At 39.4% G+C, this 18401-nt stretch overlaps 1 protein-coding gene across 3 annotated transcripts in view; it reads right to left on the reverse strand.

Moving 5' to 3' along the window:
• Positions 1-396: 396 nt before the first annotated feature.
• PRR14L (proline rich 14 like) overlaps positions 397-18401 on the reverse strand; it is a 27504-nt gene continuing 9499 nt past the window's right edge. For 2 of the 3 annotated variants that reach the window (XM_006019920.3, XM_025199274.1), the window contains exons 4-9: positions 11813-17858; positions 8243-8311; positions 7639-7804; positions 6458-6564; positions 5480-5551; positions 397-4771 (exon numbers count right to left, since the gene is read on the reverse strand). In XM_006019920.3, coding sequence (XP_006019982.1) covers positions 4498-4771; positions 5480-5551; positions 6458-6564; positions 7639-7804; positions 8243-8311; positions 11813-17858 — 6734 coding nt within the window. In that variant the 3' untranslated portion in view covers positions 397-4497. The remainder of the gene's footprint in view (positions 4772-5479; positions 5552-6457; positions 6565-7638; positions 7805-8242; positions 8312-11812; positions 17859-18401) is intronic. The other variant, XM_014518132.2, reaches the window with a different exon arrangement.

Genomic DNA, 18401 nt, shown 5'->3' on the forward strand with positions numbered 1-18401 from the left:
CTGAAGCAGCACTGTACTTCTATCTTGAGAAAGGGCTTCCAAAGCTAAGATTATATTAAAAGTGGGAAATATTAAGATGGCTGTAGAATGCAGACTTAATGCAATTAAAAAATATGAGGATCTCCAAATTTCATCAACTACATTTTGATATGTGGATGGCATCTGTCCAAAAAAAATCCAGACAGGAATTTCCACAGGAAGAATTGTTCACAGAAACTTCGGGGTAAATCTTCTTGATATTTACTTGTTTCAGTTTTGGTGTAATGTTACTGGCCTGGTCCACAGACTGTAGTGTATGAAGCACAGGCCTAATCCATAGTTTCTGATCTCTTTTGCTTCTGAATCCAGTGGATTGTTCAGTATTTCATAAGCTGTAATTGACAATACTTTACTACCTACTAGAGATGACCATTGTGGTCTGCTACAAGCAATTACATATGATACCATACACCTCTTTTCCTCAGGCAGGGGGTTTGACTAGGTGACCTCTTGAGGTCCCTTCCAGTTCTACTTCTGTATGATTTCTGTGATTCTAATTACTCCATTCTCTTCCTCCACCCTTGTGGCAACAGAACTTGGGAGGAGTATTGCAAGGTCACACCAGTAGGCTGTACTTGGTCAGCAAACTTTGAAAGGCTAGTAGTTACAGCAGAGCTTATTAGTTTGAAAAGCTGAGAACACAGAAAACTGGGACGATACAGTAAGGAACACGAGATAGTTTTTAAGGTGAACCATTCTACACTTGCCCACCATGCTGCATAGCCTCTAAAGAGGAAAACATCAGGACCAACAGAAATAAATTCCCTTCCTGAGGCATCCAGGTTGTTTTTGAAGATTCAGATTCAGCCATCATCATCTTTATTGTATACACAGCTGCAAGAATGTGTTAGTTTCCTGTGCCCACATTAGCTTAAAGAGCATTTTGTAACGGACTGAAGAGCAGTATCTGCATTTCTAGTCAAGTATTTCAAAGCATTATACAGACAATTTCTCTTAATGTCAAAGAGTCAAGTATTACTCCCTCTGAATTACATGAAGGTGCAAATTTCATTCCCATCTGAAGAGAGAAGAATCCAAAGTCATTAGTAAACAGAAAGGTTCTCCAAAAAATTTTATTTTCATAAATTAAACACACACACACAAAAATGAAATTTTAGATTCACAAACTACTAAACAGAAACAAAACTGCAGGGACATGATAGACCAATGTTATAAAAGTATACAAATTTTCACCCAACTATTAGCATGACAGCATCAGACATCTCATCCAGGCAGTTATTACCAGCGCTTTAACAAAGTAGCTGAAGCATATCACATAACAGAACCCAACTCTGAATCAGATATGCTAAAATTGGAATGGCTTGCAAAAAATCATATCCAGCAAGCACTGGAACTTGTATACACAGTCCTAGGTGCACAGGGCAAGGTGCTCCCCTTAATATGCATCAGGTAATCTTTGCTGCTGGGTTTGTAGCTGGATAAAATGTACATCTTTTCTTTCAGAAAAATGATACCTCCCCTGCCTAGCTATGCTTGTCAAAAGAAGCTCAACTTCCTTGCAGGGCTCGTTCCTGACAGCTCTACAAAATCCTTTCTAAAATCCTTAGTACAGTCACTCAGGGTGATATGTACATGGCCTTTTCCACAATAATATAAAAATCTGTATGAAGTGGCATCATCTTACCAAAAGGCAAGTGTACATCTGCTTCAATGAAGAGAATGCAAGTACCCATGAATCTGCATCCTCCACATCTCTCTCATACAGAGTATCTGGGTCAGAAGCAAGTCAGACTGGAGTTGGAGAGACCCACTCTTTGCACTTACCGCTCCCAGCATGTCAGATGCTGCCACAGGCAACAGTCAAAGACTGTTCTGTGAGCACTGCAAATAGGAACAGAGGACTGGAGGGGAGAGGAGGGAGGCACAGAACCACAAATGAAGCTAATATACCTGGAGAGAGGTGTTTTATCCATCATACAGCAAAAAAACAAAAAACAAAACCAATAAAAAACAAATTAAAAAAACATGGTAGGGTTTTCACAAATTCTGGCAAGTGTGACATGCAGGGGTTGGCAACAACATTTCCTGAATAGCTCTTGCTTTCATAAGTGAAATGAAAATGAGTATTTCTACTGCTCCTCTGCTGTTTCCAGAAAAAGAGCTTTCTGGGACATGCTACTTCAAAGTGACTGGGAAAAAGGATGAGAAGGAGGCAGCAGAAAAAGCAAAAGTAGTAAAGAGATTATGTAAATGTTTCAAAGTACACTGTAAAAGGACAGAACCCTGCTTGGACCTGAGCTGTTTCCCCACCCACCCGATTCCCTAATTTTGTTACAAGCCCCACTGAGGTTACATTTCAACACCAGCACACACCCAGCAGTTTCTACATTATCATGTGTTCCACATTAGCATTAATTCATATCATAGTAGTCTTTTATAGCATGAAACCCAAACTTGGGGCATAAAATGACTCTTTTGATAGCTCCCAGTTGGTCAATACCAGTGCTGATAACCTAAGTAGAGGGGAATCGTAACATTTTTAGAAAGTCAAAACCTTCATGCCCTCAGCACTGGGATTGGGGGAGGAGGGATGTTTGTTTTTTAAGGATTCCTTTAGTAAAACAGCAAGGATGGATTAAAATACCACTTAGTGGATCAGCTGGGCATGCATGGAGGTAGTAGAAATGGCATATCCACAAGGTCCAAACTTCACCTCTTTCCACTGAAAACAAAAGCCGTAAGTTCATATTCCTCCACATCAGTTTTTGTGATTGGTTAAAGATAATCACCCTCCAAAACCAGGGTATGAAAATAAAAAATCCCATCACAGGAGCTGGGAGCAAAACAAATCCAGAAAATTATTCATTCCAGTCAGGCACAAACATTTTCTAACGTTCAGAACTCTTGCATTCTGATGGGTTGTTTCAGTCCAAGTTCTCTGTTCAGTCAACAAAGGAGCTGATTGAGCAGAAAATGTAGCATGGTATCCTTGACCCTGAAGTGGTTTGGATTGGATCATGAAACCCATTTACCAGATGCTAGACTTTAAACACCCATTTTGGAGGTAAGTAGAAAGTTGCTATAGGGGCACATAAGTGAAAAAGTGCAAGATTCAAGTGGCAGGGGAAAAGAAAGAACGGAACTATTAAACTATGTCAGCAATGACAGCATCCCGTTAGCTCTGCCTGAACAAACTCTGTAGGCACTGAAGTGTAGAAGTTACCTGAATTGCAGCTAGCCTTCACTCTCCACTATGCTTCAAGTAAGTTTAAACAGGAGTATTCCAGAAGAAAACACTGTTCCCTCAGACAGATATAGCTGATAATTACAAATGGCCTTAAGCATTTTTTAAAAATATTTTCCGCATACTTGGAGGCTCCTTGTACAACACAAACTATTATGTACAGCACTGTTGTACACTGAACATCTACATACATGAGCGCCCCGAGCCTAAAATTGTCAAGTTAAAAATGGAAGAAAGACAAAATGCAGAAAAACCTGCTTGCTTGCTTGCGGAGAGAAAATTAGCCTTCTTGTCAGAAGTATAACCAATTAAGAGTCCAGCCTCACTTGGAAGTTCCTGGTGCTCATCTCTGAGCAAAGCCCAAAAGTGTTAAATAAAGAACTAAAGAGTTATAGGAACCTTAATAATATTTTCCCATTAATATTTCCCAGTAATATTTGGCTGAGGAAGGTGCTTTACCTTCTTCAACCAAAAGGTAAAGCACCAGCAACTAGGCTAAACTCAGCTTAACTATTTGGGAGACCCTAGCATTCTGCACCATTGTTCTTAATGCACGATTATTATTATTTTTAAAAGAACAGCATTACAATAAAAGGCGCCCTCATGCAGCAAATTAAAAAACAAGAAACACAAAGTGCAAGTTAGTTAAGATTTAGTCTTGAGGGGCTTCTGCTTGAAGCTATGAAAGATAAAAGAATCACAGAAGGAAACTTCTGAGTACAGAGAAAAACTGAAGTAATTATAAGCAAATCCAGACTAGTAATCTTTAATAATTAAAATAGTGGTATCTCAATGCAAGAATCCACTTACTTGAATTCATCCCTGTTCCAGCCCCCTACTTCTGCTGTCAACATGTTCAGATTTAACCACTACAGTCACAGCAGCAGACTCAAATAAACGTGCAAAAGTTCAGGAGTATTTAGCATCACTGAAGGTGCGTTACTTCCTCCTTTACTCTCCCTACTTAATTCCTAGGAAGTATTTCAAAATAATTAAACATTAGCCATAATTTTTAGAGCGGTTGGGGAAGGAACAGTGAGAGCCACTGTGTCACACTTATGAAAAGGAATTAGAGGAACAAATCCCACATTATTAAAAATATATATTATATATATTAACATTTCAAAGTGGGTCACAGCCAACAACTGATCATCAGGTATTAGGACTGAGTGGAATGAAGAGACCAGCAAATCCTTCCCAAGTGGATCTAAACATTAAAGGAACTTTAAGCCATTTCTAGTTAGATGTCTCCTTCAGCTTCCAGATGCTTGCTCCCGTTCTTCCTCTGCAAAGAAGGCTTCAAGGTCCATTAGTTTCTGAATCAAAAGGGCATCTAGCTCTGTGCCCTGTAGTGCAGCTTTTTTTGCTCGTGTGAAACTTCCAGCCACTTTGACTCTGTTTCTTGCTTTCCTCTTCCGAGGAATGGTGAAGTCCTGAAACTCCAGAATCCTCTTCCTCTTCTGCTGGCTGACAGAGATCAAGGATCCATTTTTCTCCTTGGGCTCCTCAAAGATGGTTTCCAAACACCTGGGAAAGTCAACATGTACAAGTTGAGTATCATTAACTTGAGATGGACTAGATGATTGTTTCAAATCAGTGACCACTTGTCTTCAGAAACAGTCTTGTATCACCTAGTTGTTAGTATATTTTCTGAATAATTTCTTGTTGGTGCATAGAAATCCAGGGAGTTAATCTCAGCCCATATTTTAGTTCAAAAGTACAAACAAAAGGTTTTATTCCAATGAACAAAGTGCACCAAAAGCCAGACAAAAATTATTTAAAAAAGCAAAAAATGCACAACTAAAACAACATTCTTGTTACTTTACATTGAGATTCATGTGGGATTTGTCTGGACAGCTGAACCTCGCTATACTGACTGGCAATACGATTTTGAAATATCATCTTTACCTTGAGTTTTAAACATGATACTCAGTACTATCCTTTGCTTCATGTGGCAATGAATGAATTCCCAAACAAGTAATAATTACAAAGAGTAACAATTAAGCCTTAAGCTTTCCCTCAAATTCATGCTGTGGTACCACTGCTGTCTCAGATATCAAGAGCAGATGGACATCAGTTGCCTCTGAATTAGCTTTCTTTTATACTTCATATTTACGAGTATAAAAAGGCAATGATTTCAGTTCTATTTTGAAATGCATTTGTTGTTTCCATTTCCAAAATACCTTTATATCAGTTTTATCTGCATCACTTCTCCCATCACAGAATGCAACTCACCTTGTTGTAGGAGGGGACTTGTAATTCTTGTTTGTGTAAATTTCCTCTAAACTAAATTCTTTCTTCTTGAGCCTGGAAGTAGTAATGAATGAAAGTCAATAGAATTTCACAACTATCTTCTTTTGCTACCCTTAAGCATGGTTTATCTCCCTTTTATCAATCTCTTTATAATGCATATTTACATGCAGAGAGCTGAGAAACATGCATTAATGGATCTTACAAATGGTACTTTGTAAAGTTCTGGGTTGAGAGCTGGCATTTCTGTAAGCAAGAATGCCCCTATCCCAAGCATGCAGTATAGTTTCTAAACAACAATGCTCAAGATGAGAGAGAAAGATACCCAACTGAAGTCACCCTAGTTTAAGAATCATCCCCTAGGTAACACTGACCCAAATTACAAGAGAATTTTGCCTTCCTCTATAGCATGAGGCACTGTACTTTTTTAGGACTTTTAATGTATATATTAACCAACTAATTCCCTATTGTGGCAGAGATGGGACATTGGTGATGCCATTATATCTCCCTGCTCTTACCCATGGCATATTGTAGGATGTCCTTGGTGTTCTGGGTATTTATGGTCTAGTAGTTGTGCGTGTAAGCATTTTAAGTGGCTATTTTGGTTGTCTCTTCGGTACATACTGGCCTGCAAAAGCACAGGATGACTCAAAGGCCTAAGAGGCCCTTTCCAGTCTTATCCACCTAAGAACGTGACAACTGAAAGAAAAACTGTAGTTGGCACAATTATTGCCTAAACTAATGCTCAACTCTCCTATGGCTCTTAGCTCAGGAAATGTCCTGATTTAAAACATTAGGTAACATGCACCCTAACCAGAAACTGCTTATCCAGACAAGCAGGAAAAAAAAAAAAAGTGGTAAGAAAGGCAAGCCATTTACCCAAGTGGTTATGCTGAACACACTTCTTAAGGAGAAGCAGATCCTAGTATCAGTCTGTTTAAAAAAGTGAGGCCTCTCACTCACCTTTTTGGTCGAGGGAGTCCCATTGGGGTGAGGTTGGGATCTGGCTTAGGAACAGTTTTCCGAATCCGGATCTGAGAGACTCTCTTTGGCCTCTTTTCTGGTTCAGCCTTTTGGACAATGAAAAACAAAGAAGAAATCATGTTACTAGTCAATGTTATTCCCTTCTCTTTGGAGCCTCAAAAAAAATTAAGTAAAATACTAAAAGATAAGAAGAGACAGACACATTAAGGAAGTTAGTAGCACACTGCTTTCTTCTGCAACTCAAATCCTACAATATAAAATACATATCTACTTGACTAAAAGACATTCAAACCATTCAACAGGGAATGTACAGAGCAAATCACTGAGTTTCATGAAATCAAAATGGGATGTTTTCACAAGAAAATATATTCTATTTTCACTACAGATTACTGGACTCACTGCAGGAATCATGTATGCAGAGGTCAGACTAGTTGAGCACACTGGTCCCATCTGGCTTTAAGACAACGCCAGGAAATCTACAAAGTTCTAGTGGCTAGTGCTTGTCAGTGTGCTACTTGAAGAGGGTTTTGGGGAGACATAAGGCAGCAAAACAGTCTTCCAGTATTCCATTTTTCTGTCAGAGATGAACCCTCCACCTGTTTTCTTCTGCTCATCTCACTACTCCAACAGTACCTACTTCCAGCTAATGCAGGAGCAGGATAGACTAGAAGGATACAAGGACTGTCTCTGTCAGTGGCTAAACGTGTTGCCTCGGTAGCAATCCTAGACCCTGCCTTCTTGGAAAACAGAAGTCCAAATTGAGTAAATTCTAATTCTCATGTAGTGTTACGCTGCAAAGAGATATCTCATTTGATCTAAGCTAAGTTGTCTTGGGAAACTGCTGGAGCACTGTCCTGTACACAAACTGCCCTTCCAAGCCTCATTACTTTGTTGCTCTTTTGCCAGTAGATGGCCAGCAAGAGCACACAGCCTGACAGACTTGCCCCTAGAATGACCCGTAATAACCATACAGAACATCCCAGCAAAAAGTATGAGTGCATTTTATCCAGCATACTTCAGAGGGCCTACAGGGGGGTAAGGGATGTGTACATCTATAGAATCCCAGGACAAACATGATGTCTGTTTGTACCCTAACTGAACTACTAAACTATATGCACCGCCTGCTTCCTGTAGGAGCCGATAAAAAGCCATGCACTTACTTTTTTAAATTCAGTGTCAGTCTGAGATCCAGGACATGGTGGGAGAGAAGCATCAACTTCAAAGGGATGGACCTGGAATTCAGGAGCTGAAAGTCTTAGTGGAGAGACAGTTGACTCTGGAACTGAGCAAGACTTTGGTAACAAAACTGAAAATGAAGGTTCCAGCCTATGAGAGAGGGGGAAAAGGAGTGGAAAGGGAGAAACAGAAGATCCAGATTAGTGCCCGACTTACTGTGACAGTATTCTAGCACATGTTTGAAACATAAAATATTGGAAATGAGATCTTTGAAAACTTTCTTCTTTTCTTATCCTCTCTATTCAGATTACATTACATCTCTTTACATTTAAAGTTCACAAGGCTTTCTTTTTTTCTCCCCAGTAGCAGGGCTCTTTTACCTCTAACACACATTTTCATATTTGTTTTTATTCAATGGCTTTGGTAAAAAAAGAAAAAAAAGAAAGGAAAAAAAAAAGCATCTTTGAGAAGCAAGCTGCCAAACCCACCCCAAAAATGTATTCTGCTGCCCCTTTGGGGTGGGAGGGAGAAGGGGTTCACACTCCTACCATATTTAATACATACTGAATGGCATGGCAAGACACTTACTTTATCTCATCACCTGAGATCCTTGCTGCTTCTGTGCCATGGAAAGGCATCCGTGGTAAAATGACATAACTGGTTCAAAAAGGGAACAACAACAACAACAACAGAAGACAGGAGTTAAGGTTACACCAAAGAGAAGGAGAAAAAGACTCAGCAGAATCTAAACTCCAAGACAAAGAAAATGTCAGCTATGTTAAGAGCGAAAGGGTAAAAAAAACCTAAACCACATGAGAGCAAGCCACCTTAGCCATTCACTTCACTAATGTCTAAGCTTCACTGACAGGAGGGAAAGGCTCCTATTTTTACTTCCTGAAAAAAGAAGAAAAAGGAAACAGAAAACAGAGAAAGGAAAGAAGCTAGTGTTAGTCTGAAAGCTGGACATGTTTCCAGAAGCGCTGTGGATGCTCTTTTCTAAGAAAATCAAAACAGCCTGTTTTTAAAAGCCAATTTTAAAACAATTACAAAACCAAACCTTGAGAGATCTGTCTACTACACACAAGTGTAGTAGCAAAATCAATAAGGATGGGGGACTTCTACAAGGTTAACCTCACATCCTCTCTTGCTTCCACAATCTGATGAGAATGCTCTTATTCCCATCAGTTAACCAAGGCCTTTCTATGGTGGCTACAATACTTCAACAACAACAACAACAAAGCCAGCACAATAGTTCTTAATCCTTTAAAAGCATGCTCCTATTTTTGTATGCACGCTCATAACATCACAACAACAAAAATACATTGTGATCAATCATTTAGAGTGGACTAGACTACATTTCTTATGATTAAATCTTAGTCCTTTCTCCACGTATGCCTACAGGTAATTTTTTTTGTCTTTACTAAAGCTGGAAAGCTACAGAATTAGAATGGGATGCCTGGTGTTAAAGTCGGAAAACAAACCATATTAAGGAGCTTATATACTTTTCAGAGCAATGAAAGGCATATCAAAAACAGGCATGAAGGAGACACTTGTGTAAATACCCTATGATAAATTTACTCCCAAGTTTACCATTCAGTGCCGTAAGTAAGATGCTTTCTTCCCACCAGCATCCCAGCTACTGCAGTCTGGCAGTGCTAGAATTTGCACAGAATTCCCACCTGCAGGAAGCATTCTACTTTATGCAGCAAAAATGCTGGTGCAAACATCCCAGCTCTGAACATTTATAGTTCTGAATCTTAGAAAAGTACCAATGAGGTGCAAGGTTGTGTTTAGCATAAGAATTTTTATCACCACCAGGTGGCAGCACCAGTAGCAGTAGATTTGAAAGGAAAACCCACTCCAAATATTCACTACCTGCCCAGCTATGAATTAATCCAGTTCTTCTGTATGAAGCTGAAACCGCTACGAATTTTTAATCGTGTCAAACTCTGCTGATAAAGGTAAATATCAGAAGTCCTCTCCTGGTATTCATACTCACCCACCTTCTTGAGAATAGCGTACTGAGATTATTATGCTATTGGGTACAAGTAGATAATTTTTTGACCACAGCATATGTTGCAGTAAATATATTTCACTACAGAACAGCAGCATTCCTTCATGGGAAATTTTTCTTGAATATTCACACATTTAAATTCAGATAAATCTATTCTAAACCATCCTTCAGACTCGCATTCTCTCATTTTAAAGGCTACACCCTTTTAAATTTGTTTAAAATGGCTGCTTCATCAAAATGTTTTAACATGCCTTATGCATTCTAAATTTGTAGTTATATTTTATAAACTAAAAATTTCAATGTTCCTGGTTATTGTATTTGCTTAGTGCTTTACATAAATGCTCCAAAGAGCATCAACTATTATAGCACACTTACAGCTTCCTTTAAAATGTGTTTGTTATAAGTGCAGCAGAGGAGTTAAGTCTGTCATCAACATACTTCCTGTTTTAAAAATGATTTCACTGAATTTTAGGGACAAAAAGCGCCTTTCTAACTTCTGCTATTTGTCCCTTGATCTGTACCTAGATCTGATTTAGCTTCTCTTTACTTGGGATAAACAACTTTTCACATAGAAGAATTTCCCCCACCTCCAAACTGTCCTCTAGTTCTAGGGATAAAAGTCTTTTTACTGTAGCTGGCTTAGCATGCTGTTACAGGCTGCTTAGCAATCTGTGGACTTAGTGTCCGGGATGAGGTGGGAGGAAAAACTGACACTTAAACCCAGAAGGATTTTAGTGCAGGACTCACCACTTGCTTCTAATACTGAAGTGCTGCACTTCTCAGTTCCAAAGGAAAAAAACTCACCTGCTATACAGATGTGAGTTTTAAAGTGTTAACATTTTCTTAGGATTTTGCAGGTAGTTTAGAGTTACAATCAATGGCTCAATCAAAACGTAGCTGAATCTTGGCACATTAATACACTTAAGGCACATGCCAGAAAATTCATCCTGAAAGAGAGTAAAGAATTGGCAGAGAAACCAGATCCACAGGATTATTATGAAGCTGTTCCAGTGGGGCACGTTATTCTTTTATTCCAGAGCAGTTCCAAAGTTCATACTTTATACTTACTCTTCCTAATGGAAAACACGGTCAAGACCTTACTAGAACGATAACATTTTCATTAACGGGCGGAATACTTCCGAATCTCTTGGTAGATAGGGCTGCTTTGTACATATAGATTCATAGATAATAATCCATTTTGCTTGGATAAATCCGAACCACATTCTTTAGAAATTACAGTAATGGGCACGAGTTCACCAGTTTTATATACAGGTTTTTCTACAGTGCTCATAACGGTGGTATCTGAGCACTTCTCAAACATGCCTGTGAGGCAAGGAACAAAACTAACCATTTTACAGACAGGACAGCCGACACAGAACAGGAAGTGACTTGCTCTAGGTCACAGAGATTTGCAGCAAAACCAAAAATCTCATTTCTCATTCCTAGAACAGCTATTACATCTTTCATGCAACTAGTAGCAAAAAACAAAAACAGATGATAGTCTCCGCTCCTCTTCTCCACCTATAATCTGTCAGATCAAGAGGCCAAAATTTATCAATGCAGCTGCACTTTTTTGTGCCAGCAACATATCTGGCACAAACTGTTAACAGGCACAGTTATACACTGAATAGACTGGAATTCAAATTAACATACAGCAGTCATTAGAATGCAATTCAAAGTTTAACTGGATGCAACAGAATTATTCCTTTTGTTTAATTTAGAGACTGTGTAGCCTTTCAAGTCTCAAATTCAGCAGATGGTTCAGATCTCCAAATACTTTCCTACCTTAGAAATCCAGCTGTTCTGCTGTGACTGAATAGAGCTAGTGAAGCAGCTTACCTTTCTGCAATACATATTCTGGCACATGACATATGTGTTACAAGGAAGAAGAAGATAGCAGAGTTAGTGGTTCTACCAAAAGAAGACTAAGAAATCAATTAAAACACTACTCAAATTTAATTAATAGATAGGGTTTTGGATGGAAGATTCTTCTATGTTAAGCCATTTTCTGAGTGAAGTATGCAGGGTTAAGACAGGAAGTACCAGAACCTGACCCTTCACTGCGAGTTCTTATTCCCTCCCAAAAAGCAGCAAGTATACACCCTGTATATATTTACTCTCAGAAAGAAGTTGATGGGTTTTACCTGTTCTCGATGCCCACACTTGGCTGCCACTTGCAGTGATTGGAATGGACAGGAGGGAATTCAGAAGGACAATGTGCAGAAGGCCCATGCTGGCTCCATATGGAAAGTGCCCTGCCCAGTGAGTAGGGTAATGAAGAGAAGAGGTCATCTGATACAGAAATTGGAGACTTTAACCCTTTCAAGCCCTGTGTGAATTGTGACATAAACAGTCTCTGGATGGTGGGAATTCGACTGGTTACATTTCTTCTTCTTGTCCAGATCCTGTAACATCCAGGGGAAGAAAGTGCTAACACGGTGTGAAGGCCAAGCATGGAACAATTTGCTCTCCTCTTGGCTGTGGCATTTCTTCCACAGTCATGACTAGGGGCAGGGGCCTCTGTGGTTCTCAGAGATACAACAGAAGAGTGCAGCTTATTACCAAAATTGGTGTCTTCCCTGAAAACAGCTGTACCTGACCAGCTCGGGGACAGGAAAAAGGAGAGGGTCCATTTTGAAGATTGTAGAGGATGTGCTGGTGCTGCTCCTAAAGCTGGTCTATCAGCTATGCAATGCTGGGACATAAACCCAGTGAAGTCTGTCAGAGAACTGGAGTCCAATTTTATGGGAAAAGGAAGTGGGAGAATTGGGGCATTGAGAAATGGTGATGGAATCCTGTTGCTCGAATGAATTTTGCTGGATTCTCCAGGATAAAGTGCCAAAGGTGGAAAGCTGAACATCTTTGTGCACCAGCCATCAGCCCAGTGCGAGCTTAACTTCATGTTAATGCATGAAAACACTTCCAGTAGCCTATTAAGGTGGCCATACTTTTCAGCCACTGGAAGAAGTTCTGAAGAAGTCTGCAGAGGTCTTAATTTCCGTGTGCTTTTGGCTGGGGACAGTAGCCTACTGGCCAATGTAGACAGCTTGGTTAACAATGCTGGCTCTTTGGTGCATTTACTAAATTTCAAGCTGCTCAATCTGAACCTATTGGCTCTCTGCTTTGGTATATGGTCCAATCTCACAGCTATTTCTGTTTCCACAGCTGGTGGTTTATCTGCAAAACATGTAGAGTGGAGGAGTGCATGTTCTTGCTTAAGAATGGTTCCAGAGGAATTCCTTAAAAAGGCTGAGCTCTTAATTTTGGTATTTTTTCTTATAGTTTTGAGCTGATCTGGCATGGCAACTCTCTTGCACTTCCTTCCTGGCTGTTTTTTCAGTAGAAGGAGCCCGCTTGGTTTGTGTGTATTCCCAAAGGCACCATGGATTTCACTATGCCCAAAGTTATTAGCTCCTGGAAGCATATTTGAATTTGGAATAAAAAGGCTACTATCGGTTGACAACTTAACGTGGGTCCCTAACTGAAGGCTCATGCTTTCCAGTTCTGGTTCCTTCATATACAGTGAGCTAACACCTTTCTCTGTAATCTTTGGCCTTTTCACATCTTGTAAAGTGCTAAACATTTGTCTGGTTTTATTATAATTCTTGTTGTTCACAACAGCAGAGATCTGTCCTGAAGGATCTTCAAGCTTTGTGACTCCTGAAGATGCCACCAACTCATAAGAGGTGTCCAAAGACTCAGCATCATACAGTGTGCTGGGCTGCAATGGGATTTTTGTGTTCACTTGTTTTTTTGACTCCTGTTTTTGCTGTGTCTGCCTCTTCAATAGTAAGGGGTTTTGAGCTAGATACACTTCTTCTGTCTCCTCATATACATTCTTTCGCTTAAATATTTGACTTTCACCTCCTTGGTCAAGTCTCTCTCTACCAGATCTGTCATTTTCTGCAGTGATTAAGTTACTTGGTGGCTTCATTTGTTTTCTGATAGCTTCCTTGCTGTTCTCTTTGTTCCAAGAACTTAATTCAAAAGGGAGACACTCTTCACTGACAACACATTTCAGAGATGCTTCTGTACAACTGTTTGACTGCATATTGCTACCTGAACAAGCTTCAGCTGTTGCAGTATAGTTGATTTCTGATGTTTCCCCATTAACTAAATCTTTCCCTGCGAGCGAAGAGTCATCTGTGCTTTCTGAAGGCAACTTGACAATGGGCGATTTTGAAAGATTTCTAAAACAACATATTTTATCAGAACAATTATTCAAACTACATGATGGGATCTGTTCAACACAACAAACTTGTGAAGGCTTTTCAGAAGTGCTGACATAGAGAGGAACACAGCTTTCTACTTTCTTACAAGAACATTGCCCATTATCTAGCAAAATGCCTAAGGAATCTTTACTTTCAAAAATGGAATGTGTAGGCTGGTTTATTTCTTCTACCATTACTTTATTTTCCCTTTCCATCTCATCTTCTACAGAGGTTCTCTTAAATTTCTGTGTATAACTACTATATTGTGATGAAGTTGCATCTGTTTCTTTCTCAACTGGCTTACTGTTCTTTTCACTTATAGGCCCCTCCTTACTACAAACAGTATTGTCTGTGCACACTTTTAATTTAACTGCCTCTTTTAGGAAGTGAATTGCTTTGTCACTCTCTACAGATGGATTGTTAGTATCAACAGTTCTCTTACCTAACACTGTTACCTCAAGAGGCTCTTTAGCAGGAGAGTGATTGCAAAGAACCTTTGCTGAAAAAAAGCCATGGTTAACCATGTGTGTGTTCTCAGGTAGTGCAAGTGGTTCATCTTTCTGAGGGACAGAGATTTCCATGCTCTGACCCAAATGAGTTTCTGAAGTTACAGGTTTAGCACTAGGGAGTTCTTGGTTCAAAAGGAACTCCTTGGATTGCATTGTGTCTATATCTTTTTGACCATCAGCTTCTGTAAGAGTCTCAAGTTTAGACTGAACACAAGTGTCACTTAATATTAAATTTGCCAGTGAGCACATTTCATTTCTCATCTCTGAAAGAAGGTTTGTATTTTCTTGTTCATCTAATGGGCTCTTAGAGATCAACTGGGAAACAACACAGGATTCAACAATGGTCCTAACTTCATGTTTCTGGCCCATGGCCAAGCTATCCATCTTCTGTAATTCAGAAATATTTGCATTTTCTACAGGCATTAGAGGCTCCTTGCTTTGATCGCTTGTGCTGCTGATAGAATCTAGTTGTGTTGAATGGTCTGTATTTACCACATTATTCAAAGAGCTACATTCCACTACACTTTCTCTGAAAGTCCCTTGAACATCACTTGCATTGCTACAGTTATTACTGTCTGCCTTTAATTCTACTTTCTCCTCTTCAGAGAAGTTACTGAATGAGTCTGTGGAATGGTCCACATTTACCACACTATGCGGAGAGTTATTAGCCAACATACTTTCTTTGAAGGTCTCTTGCAAATTATCTTCTCTTAAAAATTCATGAGGCAATAGAGTTAGGTCTCTATCCTCCTTCAGACCAACCAGCTCATTTTGATTGGAGTCAATAGATATTTTATGGTCTTCACCTGAACTAGTCATAGTCTGTATGCCAGTATTGAACATCTGCTTACTTAAGACTTTCATTTGATGCTGTTGGTGCTCTGGAACATCACCTACTGTAAGAATTTCATTTTGCTTCTCACCCGAAATTGGCCCTTTAGGCTCACTTTGGCATTCAAGGTATTGATTTTGCATCTGACAAACACTCCCTTTTGATTGGTTTGCATGTTGAGAACATGTACATTCAGTGCCAAATGACTGGTCCAAATCTTTCTGATGCATGCTGGACTCCGAGTCCGTAGTTGAAGTATTATACTCTGAGAGATTAAATCCACAAGACAACATGCTGATCTTCCTCAGCGTCTCTCTTTTCCCTTTTCCCAGGTCCACCTGCAAGTTGCAAATTTCAAGGCGATGACTAATTATGCTTTTGTTCAAATTTTTGTTGACTAATGACTGTTCACTAGTATCCTTTTTCCGATTACCTTCATGAGCCTTTATACTATCCACAGTTTTCTTTCTATCAAATTCTTCTTTCTGTAGTCTGTAAGAGTTAATTTGTTCTTGTCCTTCATTTGGATCAGAAGAAATTACAACACTGTAAGATTCTAGCCTTTCTTCCATTACTCCACAACAGCCATCATCATGTAGCTTCAAGCTTTCCACTTCCATGTTTGCATTTATCTCAGCTTCTGACAAGCCAGTGGTAGATTTCTCTGCAGTGCAAATTGAACATAAGGCATTTTCTGCTATAGAAGTATGGTTTGTCATATGCTGACCTCTACTTTTGTGACCAAGTCTCCCTTCAAAAGGGACAGACTTATTTGCTAAAAAAATACATTCTTCAGGTAAGCTGTCACTCTTATGTCCAGATGAGTCTCCCATTTCTAAGTCACCGATTTCTTCAGTGTTCACTTCAACCTGCTCTTTGAAAGCATGCCTATTTACTAATACATTATCAAAGTTGGTTTTATCAGACAAGATGCAGCAAGTATTGACAGCTGAACAAGGGTCTTTTGTACATTGTTTGTTATGAGAATATGTGCTGCTGCATTCGTTTTCCATATCAGTGACCATTATTTCTGTATTTTCCAGTGGAGACAGTGTGCTTTTTATGGAATCTTTACTCACTACCGTAGAAGTATCAACATTCTTGTGATTTATTGAAGACCAAACTTTATCTTTACAAAGCTGATGATCAGTGGGTTGGACCTCCACTTCTGTTGATGAACTGATGGATTCATTTCTAGACAGTCTGCTCAGGTACTCATCTTCCTTACAGCATGCATCACCACCACCCCAAGGAGATGCTTTTGATTTTTCTGCATCAGGACGCATGGCTTCGTATGGTGTGCAAGCAGTTTCTTGGTCTGTGACAAAGCTGGCACTGTTGTTTGCTTTTGGAACTTTATCTAAGCTGATGACCAGCTCTTCTGTCATCACACTGCTCTTGGATTTCTTTTCAAATGATTGCTTCTCAAGTGTAACTTCATCTACCTTGGTGACAACATCCAGAGAACAATGGCTACTGGGATAAGAATTAGTGTTTTTATTGTAAGCACTGTCAAAGCACACATGTGCGTCTTCACTATTAGTACAAACAAGGTTTTTTGTTTCCATTGATTTGCTGCTGTTTTCTTTTGTCTGCTGTTCTGCTACATAACTACATACATTGCTAGTAGAGATTTGCCGTTGGTCCTTATCCTTTTTTAGATTATTAATTTCTGAAGGAATTATTTTTAAATCTCCTTCTAGAAACTCCTCAGGTGATGAAGCAACAGAACTAAAAACTGAAGAATGACAACTCTTTGAATGAATACCATCTTGTACATCCTGACTGTTATCAAGAACATAACTGTCCTTTACCGCAGTTTCTCTCTGGTTTTCCCCAGAGCTAAAGCTGTGTGAATGGTCAGTACTGCTGCCCACTTCCCTTTGTGCGGCTTTGCTGCTAAATGGTTCTTTGCCCCACACTGGTGGGATCTGCCTTTGTAGCACTGGCTTTGAAATACAATCCTCCAAAAGCTGAGGCTGATTTTCAAACGTGTTATTTTCCATATCTTCAACAAGATTCTCTTTTTGTGTTTTACAGCTCTCTGTAGTGTTATCTTCTTGTGGCATAGTTCCACAGTTCATATTACATACACTTCTTAAAGGACAAGCATCACAACTTGCCTTTGAGAGTAGCATATCAACATCAATATTACTTTTAGATTCATGGACAGCACTACACTTACGAGAGGTATTTTCTTCCTTCTGATAAGTAGCAGTCTGATAATTACCAGATGTTGTATGTGTTTTATTAACATGATTTGATTTAGATAAGTTTTCTTCTCCAGTCTCCAAGTCAGAATTGGCATTAACCTCTGCTGTCAATGGCATGACAGTACAGGCTGCTAACCCTTTATATTCATTTGCTTCATGTAGATGTTCTTTTGTTGATCCAGTGCCCACAACTGTTAAAGGTTCTAAGGAAACTAAGGTCCTGGTTTCTGAAACCTCACCATTGACCATGATTGTTTCTACATCTGGGCACTCATTGCTCTGAGGTGGAAGACCTTTACTCACTCTGTCATTCCTGTGTCCTGCTTTACTAAATATCCTAGTCCCATCAGCCTTCATACCTTGTGCTTCTTCAGTGGGCTTTAGTAGAGTTTCAGTTGTCACCTGTTCATTTGCTTGGTTTTCTTCTGCACAAGAAAATAAAATGAAATAAAAATATATTCACTATTGCACACTAGGTTAACACGCTTACAACTCATTTTATTTTCCATTTAATATTCAGCATACACTTGCAGGCAGCAGAGACTTACTAATTGACTCTTCTATTAAAAATGGTCAATGACAAGTTCCACTACCAGTCTGCTTTATAAGTGCTCTATATTTTGAGTCCCCTCCTGACATTTTGAGAGTGCTTTAGTATGACGGATGAGCTAGCGTATCCTCAGGAACAAAGACGGAAATTTTCAAAACTCCCTAAGAACTTTTGATTCATAAGTCCCACTGAAAGTCAGTGAGACTTAGACAACTTTACTGTACCTGTGTTGGTACTTGAACTTTAGCCAAGTTCTAGAATACAAGCTGTTGGCCAACCGCTTCTGCAATGTAGCAAAGGTGGCATAACAGCAGGATTCTGTTTTTACTTGTTTCCTTTTGAGTGGCCTGAAGCTAAACATGACTTTTCTGGCTCATGGTGTAGAATTCAACCCTAGTTGATTAAGTCTTTCCTGTAG

This window comes from Alligator sinensis, unplaced genomic scaffold (assembly GCF_000455745.1).
Source record: "Alligator sinensis unplaced genomic scaffold, ASM45574v1 scaffold505_1, whole genome shotgun sequence".
In the NCBI taxonomy this organism is placed as follows: Eukaryota; Metazoa; Chordata; order Crocodylia; family Alligatoridae; genus Alligator; species Alligator sinensis.